This window comes from Hemibagrus wyckioides, linkage group LG23, assembly GCF_019097595.1.
Source record: "Hemibagrus wyckioides isolate EC202008001 linkage group LG23, SWU_Hwy_1.0, whole genome shotgun sequence".
NCBI lineage: Eukaryota > Metazoa > Chordata > Actinopteri > Siluriformes > Bagridae > Hemibagrus > Hemibagrus wyckioides.
Window position 1 is genome coordinate 7,126,370 of NC_080732.1, and position 10,452 is coordinate 7,136,821.

A 10,452-nucleotide genomic window follows, 5' to 3' on the forward strand; every position below is an offset into this window, starting at 1 on the left:
GACTTATTCTTATATGCAAAGCGCACTCGCTAATTCATTTAGACTTCATATTTTAACTGTGACATTAGATTGTATTTATTATTTGAAGATTTCTTGCAGTAGTTTAAGTATGTATAGCTTTTATATTTGTAACGTCCATCGCTTGTGGCACTTTGTTAACGCGCCCGCCTCCCGTGCTGGAGACCCATGTAAAATATTGTAAAATATTAGTACCACTGATGTCAATAACATTACAAGCGGCAGTTTAGCTTATTTGGTAGAGCGCCCGCCTCCCATGCTGGAGACCCGGTCGGAGTTGTATTTATATATTATTTGAGAATGTTTTGCAATAGTTTAAGCAACATATCGCTTAAACGATAATAGCTAGAAACATGCTTACAACGCTAAAATGCTACTTTAGGTGTGCTATTACTTTTCATGCTGATAAGTATTATAGTTTTTTTTTTTAATATGGATTTTTAAATGTATTTTTCACGGACTTCAGACCGTGTGTGTGTGTGTGTGTGTGTGTGACATCAGCTAGACTGAGGGAAGAGGTTTTTTTAAGGATGCATCGTCTTTAAACTGTTCCTACAGCTTGAATTCTTCCTCTACAGCCACATAAACTACCTTAAACTTTTTAAACTGTGACTTTAGCTTTTAAATATTATTTGAGCATGTCTTGCAATAGTTTAAGCAACATATTCGCAATAACACTCGCATTTTCTTCTGAAATGCAACATTCTAATTATTATTATTATTATTATTAGTGTGATTGGTGTGATTTATCGTCACTATTTATTATTATTATTATTATTATTATTATTATTATTATTATTCCGGTTCCTGGACTTGCTACTGGTCCTAAACGGTAATAGCTAAAAATATGGTTTCAACGCTAAAATGTTGATTATGTTCTGCTTAAGTGTGCTATTACTTTTCATGCTGATAAGTATTGTAGTTTATTTTATATTAATTTTAAATGCATTTTTTACAGACTTCACTTCCTGGTTTCCGCACGGACATTTAAGGAGAGTGCGCACAGTTCGGTTTTTCTCGGAGATTTTCGGCAGTTGCCGTAAACAAGCATGTAAAACGTTACTAGTCCTAAACGGTAATAGCTAGAAACATGGTTCCAACGCTAAAATGTTGCCCATGTTATGCTTAAGTGTGCTATTACTTTTCATGCTGATAAGTATTGTAGTTTATTTTATATTAATTTGTAAATGCATTTTTTACAGACTTCACTTCCTGGTTTCCGTACAGTTCGGTCTTTCTCAGAGGTTTTCGGTAACTGCTGTAAACATGCCGTAAAGGTGCAGGCAAAGCGGTGTTGGTAAATACTACTACTCATACTACGTTAAACTTTAGCTATGCTTCACTTCCTGGGTTTCATACGGATATTTAAGCACAGCGCCCACACTAGTTCGTTTAGACTTCATATTTTAACTGTGACTTTAGTTTGTGTTTATTATTTGAGAATGTCTTGCAATAGTTTAAGCATGTATAGCTTTTATATTTAATAACTAATAACTATTAAGTTAACTTGCCAGTGAAAGCTTTCATCGCTTGTGGGACATTGTTAGCGCATCAGCCTCCCATGCTGGGGACCCGGGTTCGAGACCTGCTTAGAGTTGCATTTATATATTATTTCAGAATTTCTTGCAATAGTTTAAGCAACATATCGGTTAAATGGTAATAGCTAGAAACATGGTTCCAACGATAAAATGCCGCTTAGGTGTGCTATTACTTTTCATGCTGATAAGTATTATAGTTTTTTTTATATGGATTTGTAAATGTATTTTTCACGGACTTCAGACCGCTGCTGTGTGTGTGTGTGTCTGTGTGTGTGTGTCTGTGTGTGAGAGATGTCAGCTAGAGTGAGTGAAGAGGTTTGTTTTTTTAAGTCGTATCGTCTTTAAACTGACATTTAAGCAGAGCTTTGTTTTGAAATTGTTCTTCTGATGTCTGAAGGTCCAGAGAGTGCTGAGGGTAAACCCATGGGCTTGGAATCGAAGTACAAGTGGGTTTTTAGAACAGAATGCACTCTTAATATGAGGTGTCTGCTAAGACCTAAATTATGTAAAGGTGTATGGTGTATTGTGTGTGTGTGTGTGTGCGTTTGTGTGTGTGTGTGTGTTAGGCACCTGTTGGAGATGTTATGAGGACAGCGGTTCACGGTGAGAGTAACTCCGAGCATATCATCGGTCCATGTGGATCTGTTAAAACCATGGTACGAAGATGTCTCTGTGCTAATCTGGTCTTTCTCCTGGACGCTCTGAAGAAGGGTCAGTTGTCCGATGTGGCTCCGTTTTTCTTTTCAGCAGTTTTGCTCTCGTCATGTTCACTCAATTATCGTGTCAACATGAGAGAGGGATGAGTAGCTCTCATTAGTAGGAGAAACTAAATGGTATGTTACCAAAAATGCTGAGATGTGGTTCTCTGACACTAACTCAGTGTTTAGGTGTTTAGGTAACTTGCTACATGGCTGGCTGATGCAAAATAAAAATGCTGATACGTTTTACTAGATCTTCTGTAACTACTATAAACAAACCAACAGAAACTTGCAGTTTGAGTTTCTCAAAAATATCCCAGGCGTTCCTGGCCGCAGTCCGATCTTTTTCTAATCAGATGTAAATCAGGAGCGGCAACAGGAGCGGCAACATCACATGATTCAAAAGAAGTGAATGTGAGAGAAACTTGGGAGTGATATTACTGTAACTGATAACCCTGTCTGTCTGTCTGTCTGCCTGCCTACCTACCTGTCTGTCTTCTTGCCTGCCTGTCTGTCTGTGTACCTGTCTGTCTGCCTGCTTGCCTACCTGTCTTCCTTCCTGGCTATCTTCCTTTCTATCTGCCTACCTGCCTGTCTTCCTTCTTGGCTGTCATCCTTTCTGTCGGCCTACCTGTCGGTCTGTCTGACTGCCTACCTATCTGTCTGTAACTCTGTCTGTCTGCCTGCCTACCTGTCTGTCTTCCTTCCTTCCTCAACATCTCAACACTCGACTGTTGATGACGTCAGTAGTCACGTTACTTCGAAGGGAACGCAATATTTATAATTTGCTGGGAAGAAATTTATTTACATTACACTAACAAGACTTACTTTTAATTTCAATCAACCATACTTTTTACGTAACACAAATGGATAGACAGAAAAGTAAATGTTTTGGGTCAGATCAAGTTCTTTAGAGGAATGACGAGCCTTTTGCACATTTTTCAGTGTCATTATTGGTCACTAAATGACCGTGTATTACCCAGAATACATTGCTGATTGTCCATGTGATATAATGTTAGAGGTGTTAGTATGAAGCTGCTAGAATCAGAAACACTTGGGAACTGTTTGCTCTACTTTTCACAGAGTTCCAGTGCTGGTGAGCTGAAAAGAGCCTGGTGCATTGTTCAGGTTCAGTCTCCAGACTCGTTCAGCTGAGGTATTGTATAGTGCTACAGCTGAGACACACACACACGTCTTTACAAGTTCTAATGTTTCGTTTTTTTGTACTATTTCTAGTCGGCGGAAATCAAGAGAGACATCCTCAGGATTTTAAGGGGTCCAGAGAGTCGACTCTGTGAAACCAGAGCGATGTACCTCTTGAATCATGAGGTAATCACAGTCTTTATTAATCTGATGAAGAGAATTGACATTAATGAGTATTATATGCGCACTTTTATGTTATAGTTCTTGAGTTTTATCTTAATGTTATTTGCAGGAATTCTCTTTTGGTTGCGACACTGAGGATTGGTTCAGTGGCATTCAGGTAAGGGATTATTCGTGGTGGCTTTATAAAATTTTGTTAACTGCAGTGACTAATTGTGTTTGTGTGTGTTAAGGTTGTTGAGGCAAACCTGCAGCTGCGGCCCACTGAACCTCACCGTGACACTTCAGCTGTCAGTCTGGTAACCAAACCTATAATTTATTTATGAAAGATGATGGCTGGATTGTCCATGTGACAGAATGTTAGAGGTGTTAGTATGAAGCTGCTAGAATCAGAAACACTTGTGAACGTTTTGCTCTATTTTTCACAGCCTCCCAATGCTGGTGAGCTGAACAGAGCCTGGTGCGATGATCAGGTTCAGTCTCCAGACCCGTTCAGCTCCCAGTCTGAGGTACTGTACAGTGCTGAGGAATTCTCTCATTTTAATGATACTGAGGACCATCTCACTGGAACTCAGGTAAGGGCTAATTCATTGTGGAATTACAAAATGTTGTTAACTGCAGTGACTAATTTTGTGTTTGTGTGTATTAAGGTCGATGAGGCCGTACGATGAGCTGCTGCCCACCGCATCTCACGATGACCCTTCACCTTTCGTTCTGATAAGCAAACTATTCATTTATTTACTAAACCCAATCACTGCAGTTTACAAGGTTGTGGGGTGGTTTTTGGTTAAGGAAAGCGACAGAACGTTAGACGTGTTAGTATGAAACTGCCATGAGAAGAAGCACTTATGATCTTTATGCTCTACTTTTTACAGCCTCTCACCGCTGGAATACTGGACCTCGCCTGGAAGAACATTCAGTTCCTCTCTGCTGACTACTTCTGCTCCCAGTCTTGGGTATTGTACAGAGCTGCAGCTGAGATACAAACACCATTAGTTACAAGTTCTAATGTTTAGTTTTGTTTTTGTATTTCTAGTCAGTGGAAATGAAGACCTACTTCCTCAGGATGATAAGGGGTCCGGAGAGTGTGGTCTGCTGGTTTAATACCACCAAGACCTGCTTCTTGAACCACATGGTAATTACAGGCTTAATTACTCTGATGAAGAGAATTGACATTAATGATTATTAGATGAGAACTTTTGTGAAAAAGATCTTGAGTTTCAGCTGATTTTGCTGTGCATTTGCAGGGAATCCCTTATGATGCCTGTGTTGAGGACTCTTTCACTGGCATTAAGGTAAGGGATTATTCATTATGGCATCACAAATCTTTTGTTAATTGCAGTAATTAATTGTGTTTACTTTAAAATGTCTTTTAAGAGCGTATCTGGGAGGGTTACAGAATACATCTGCTGTAACCTCATGGAATCATCCGTCATTGTGGCACTGCAGGATTTTGTGGCAAGTTTATTACATTAGTTATTATTTATTCAGTATATATATATTTTTTTTAGGTATTTTTAATAATCCATTTTAATTTTTATTTTTTTAAATTTTTTATTTAACAGCACCTCTTTAAAAAGGTGACCTGCACATACCTGCATGTGTTTGAAGATGGGCAGGTGGACACCGCCACTTGGGCAACGCGAGATGTTTGCTCTCCTCACAATTCACAGAGCAACTCTGAGGTAATTCTGTGTTTCCAAACTTCCGTGTATCTACACATACACGCTAATTCCCCTGGATAGGAGTCTGTAAAATGTACTGTGTGAGTTTTAATGATTCATTGCTAATTTGCGTTGCAGGATTGTGAGGAGAGATTTAGCCCAGAGGAGATGGAGGTGCCCTTTATTAGGTACAATCCTCTTCCCAGTTTAATGGTGTAATGGTGTTATTTATGTGTAACATGCACTAAGCATTTCCATCGTTCCTTAGCTGCCTACTATCGGACAGAGAGGTGACTGATATCGGCTTGAAGCTGCCTGCTCTCCGCCAGGCGTCTGATGTGAGTAAAAGCTTTGTGTAGCTGCTGTTATTGCACAGGTAAAGTCCACTCTGCATTAACTGTTCTGTCTTTATATTCAGACTGTGTTAGACTGCATGCTTAATCTGAACTTCCTGTTTCTGACCGGAAAGAAGATTGTAATGCAGCTGGCAGCAGCTAACAACCAGGTGAATTTTTTTCTCGTATCAATAGCTAATTTTCTGTTTTATAACAATCACAGTCTGTTATGAATGAAGGGCATTCGTAGGAAAAATATACAGATAAATTGTACATAATGAACATTTGGGCTATGTGTTCTATCATCTGTGTATCTTTAAAGGAAAACTGGACATGCATGCAGGGTTTAAAATAAGTAGCCATGTTGAACACCGTAGACAAAGTGAGTTATAGAGATTTGTTTTTGTTTTGCTTTAATAGAACCCAGTTCCCGTACGGTTGGCCTACGAGGCGCTGATTCGGTTCCTGAGGACATCGTCTAACCAGGAATCGACTGCAGCAGAGCTCTCCGGGGCCGGGGTAAGCTTGCAAATGCCTGTAGAAAATGACTTGTTTAAATATCAAAGATTTTGATATCATAGAACTGCCACATGTAAAGTAATGTATATGTAATGTCTTTTTTTAAAAATTTTTCACGTTTGTGCAGCTTCATCATTTCAACTTTTTGGATGTGTTCTACGAACTGCTCATCGTCGGCTACTACGGGAACGGCTTTGTACCTGAAACAGTAAGTGTCTTATCAGACGATTTCTAAATTATGCCTGAATATTTTTCTTATATTTTAATTTAGAACTTTCCCACTGATAATATATGGCACTAATGGAGCTTGTTGTCTTTCTTTCTCAAAGAGTGAGGGAGGATTCTTACAGCGGCTGATGGAACTTGTCAGCATGTGGGACCTGGATGTGTGGGAGCCTGCAGCGGAGCTGTATTTTACAGTGCTTATTGTAAGTGTTGAATATCTTCTGATGCTACGATACACAAATTCTCAGCTTTGTATCTCTAAATCAGTGACACTGTTGGATTTGTGTTTGGTGTGTGTGTTTGTCAATAGGATCAGCTGACAGAACTTCTAGAAGTTCTGTTTTCTCAGCCCCTGGAGCTGACCCAGAAGCCTTGGCCACTGCAGTTACACGAACCATCAAGCAGCATGTCCAGCTGATGATGAACACTTTGGAGAAGCTATGAGCTATGTAGTCCCTTAACCCTACACCTCCCCATTCCCTGCCATCCCTCACCCCAAACACACACACACACAACAAAGTAATAATGTTTTTAATACTGGCCACAGCATAGTTTTAAGTCATTATACGCTCACCATCCACTAATAAGAACATCTGTAAACCTGCCCATTTATGCATTTATTGTACAGGTGTTCCTATTAAAGTGGACAGTGAGTGTAAGTTATACTTAAGTTAATTCCCTTTTCATCCATCCATCACATTTCATACTTCTTTCCATTATTAACCCCACATTTACCCCACATAGCTCAAGCTCTCCACAGGTAGGTATAAATACATTTTGTTATGTTTTACCTACCACTGTATATAAATCTCTCTTCTTGTCTGTCTTAACAGGTCTGCAAGAGTTAAGGGCATCATCTTTAGCCTGTGTAGAGTTTTTCTGTTTCCCTTTATCAATCCCACTACCCCAATTACCCCCTCATCCCCCTATGTAGAATGTAGACACTGTACCCTGTAGATCATCTGTAAATAGTTTTATCTTTAAGTGTAGTGTTTATATAGATTAGTTCAATAAAATATAAAAATAAAATCCTTTTTAAAGATTGACTGAAACTGTGAGTTCTTCACCAAAATGTGAAAAATTACAAATAATAAAATTCGAATTTGTATAGCCTTCACAAATTTGTTGAGATCCAGCCTGTAGAAAAGTCTGATTATAAATTCTAATAGTAGAAAACAAAAATCTGTAACATGACATGAACTGAAAACCACCTGGCTAACATTACAGTAATGTTTGATCCCTTTAATGCAACTGGATTGAGAAACAAGCCCACAAAGCTGTTGCAGTAGAATTGCTTGTTAATAGTAACATGACTTTTTCTATACTTTCTGTAGAGGCTGGGGAAAGATCATCTCCCATCCCCAGTAGCTGTGTCACTGCCCAGTTTGGAAATTGCACCGTCTCTGACCGCAAGACTCTGTAGCAGAGAAACATTTAATTTCACTGTGTACTGCATCAGCTGTATATGATTTATTGATATAACAATAAAAGCTCCTTGAGTTGAAATATCAAGTCATATCAAGATGTTTCATTTTGACTTACTGAAAGAAAATCAAGAGCTGAAGTTTTTAATTATGCAAAATTACTGTTTAACCCCTAATGGGGAAGCCATTATTATTATTTATTATTATTATTATAAGGAAATCTCCTCTAGATTCTAAAGAGTTAATGATATAAATACCCGTGTTTTCACCTCATAATTATATTTTCAACAAGATTTGAAGGCACCTCTTCTGAATGTGGCCAACAGCAAGCAGGAAATTACATGTGCTTTATTTAGTTTTTTTCATGAGGTTATAAATTTGTCATGACATAATTTATACACATATTTATCATGCATACAGTGATCAGCTTCAACATAAAAAACACAGGCATAATTTCCACTCAATTAAGTACAGTGCCTTTTACAATGGGCATTGTCTCAAAGCAGCTTTACAGGAGTAAAGAAACAGAATATATGCAGAAGTGAGTACACCCCTGACATTTTTGTAAATATTTTATATCTTTTCATGTGACAACACTGAAGAAATGACACTCTGCTACAATGTACAGTAGTGAGTGTACAGCCTGTATAACAGTGTACATTTGCTGTCCCCTCAAAATAACTCAACACACAGCCATTAATGTCTAAACTGTTGGCAAGAAAAGTGAGTACACCCCTAAATGGAAATGTCCAAATTGGGCCCAATTAGCCAATTACCCTCCCCAGTGTCATGTGACTCGTTAGTGTTACAAGGTCTGTTTTCTGTTACATACGTAATATATGTCATATAATATATAATGTTATTTGTTATTTTTCCACGTTTTAGTAAACTATTTAACGTTGTGAAATTCTTTAAAAATGATCTGTATATGAGTGAAACATTCTGTTTGTGTTTAAAGGAAAGTTTTATACATATACTGATGAAAAAATGATCAGAATGAGGCTGTAATAGGAACAAATATAAATATTTATTTACGTAAAGCATATAATCATTATACAAATAAGTTTATTTATGAACAATTCTATTTATCTATATATTATCTATAGTAATAACTTATGGGAATAGGGGGAGAGGGATAGGAGCAGGGATTGATTAAAAAGGGATAGATTAATAAGGGAAGAATGATCTTAAGGGTTAAGCCCTTCTTCAGGTCCTGGGGTTCACTGTACAAACCTGTAAAAAAGAGAAGAGATTTTTAAAATATTAAGTTCATCAAAAATAGAAATAAAATTAATTCATACTTACGTGTGGAGTCTGAGCAATGTAGGAAAAAGAAGTGAGAGAAAAGAACATGAAATGAAGTGGAAGAAAAGATGAAGTGGGTAAGGGGAAAGACATTGCTCAGAGCTCCTCCAAAATGTCCATCATCAGCTGGACGTGCAGCTTGAGGAGTCGCTGAACTGTGCTGGCTAAGGCTGCTGGGTCACTGTACAGCTCCAGAGGCTGAGTGAACAGTACTTCAACAAGCTCTGTAAGGTAATCCTATTGACAAATTACACACACATCCAACACAGTGTCACTGAGTTTAAGATACAATCCTGAGAATTTGTGTATCGTGGCATCAGAAGATATTCAACACTTACAATAAGCACTGTGAAGTACAGCTCTGCTGCAGGCTCCCACACGTCCACGTCCCACATGCTGAAGAGCGCAAGCAGGCGCTCCAAGAATCCTCCCTTAAACTTTTGGAAAGAAAGACAAGCTTCATTAATGCCATGTCTTATCAGGTTTAAAAAATATGGAGAAAAGGAAAAGGAGATCAAATAGACCATGTTCTGAAACTCAAACATTGCTTAGAAATCTCCTGATAAGACACTTACTGGCTGAGGTTTTGAGCCATTTATAAAAGAGCTGAAGAAAATCAGCTCAAAAAAAACATCCAGGAAGTTGTAGTGGTGGTCCTGCACAGAGTAGAAAAATTACAAAAATAAATTAGCTTTACATATTGGAGTCCTGTTTTCTATATTAGCAAAATCTGTTATCTTTAAACATCTGTCATTTCACACAGGCGTTTATTAGCTTACACAGGAGCTGAGCTCTGCTTTAATCGATTCCTGATTGGAAGGCGTCCTCAGGAATCGAATCAGGGCCTCGTAGGCCAACTGCACACCAACTACATCCTGTTAAAGCAAACGAAACAATCTCTGTAACTAACTTTGGCTATGGCTGAGAAACTGAAATTATTTCCATCACAAAAATGATACAGTCTTTCATCATTCTGAAGTCACCTGGTTGTTAGCTGCTGCCAGTCGCATGACGATCTTTTTTCCCACCACGAACAAGAAGTTCTGGTTGTGGATGCTGGCAAGCAGAGTCTGAATATAAGACAGCACACAATATAAACGTTAAAGAAGAGTGGACTTTACCTGCGCAATAACAGCAGCTGAAGAAAGGTTTTACTCACCGCGAACGCCTCACGGAGAGCGGGCACCTTCAGGCTGATGTCAGTCACCCCTCTTTCTGAAAGATGGGAGCTAAGAAAGAAGAGATGTAAATGCTTACCGTATGTTAAACATACAATACACTGTTACATCAATAAACATTGAATAGGATCGTACCAAATAAAGGGCACCTCCATCTCCACCTCCTCCTCATTCTCCTGCAAGCCGAATCATTAAATCATTAAAACTCACACAGTAAATTTTACA

General features: G+C 38.4%; 1 protein-coding gene across 1 annotated transcript; it reads left to right on the forward strand.

The window, feature by feature from the left end:
- Window positions 1–3,808: 3,808 nt before the first annotated feature.
- LOC131343937 (uncharacterized) lies at window positions 3,809–7,288 on the forward strand. Its single transcript, XM_058375817.1, has 13 exons — window positions 3,809–3,876; window positions 4,006–4,533; window positions 4,614–4,712; window positions 4,825–4,872; window positions 4,955–5,035; window positions 5,143–5,262; window positions 5,380–5,429; window positions 5,510–5,579; window positions 5,660–5,746; window positions 5,997–6,095; window positions 6,223–6,303; window positions 6,425–6,523; window positions 6,631–7,288. Exons 2-13 carry the CDS (start codon window positions 4,426–4,428, stop codon window positions 6,736–6,738), a joined length of 1,050 nt encoding a protein of 349 aa, XP_058231800.1. The 5' UTR covers window positions 3,809–3,876; window positions 4,006–4,425; the 3' UTR covers window positions 6,739–7,288.
- Window positions 7,289–10,452: the final 3,164 nt, after the last annotated feature.

What these genes read in the sequence shown, in the direction of transcription:
- LOC131343937 (XM_058375817.1), top strand. Translation starts at nt 4,426, where the DNA reads ATGATCTTTATGCTCTACTTTTTACAGCCTCTCACCGCTGGAATACTG. An exon ending in ATGGAGGTGCCCTTTATTAG is followed by an intron (nt 5,430 to 5,509) that starts GTACAATCCTCT and finishes ATCGTTCCTTAG; the next exon opens with CTGCCTACTATCGGACAGAG. An exon ending in CAGAGCTCTCCGGGGCCGGG is followed by an intron (nt 6,096 to 6,222) that starts GTAAGCTTGCAA and finishes ACGTTTGTGCAG; the next exon opens with CTTCATCATTTCAACTTTTT.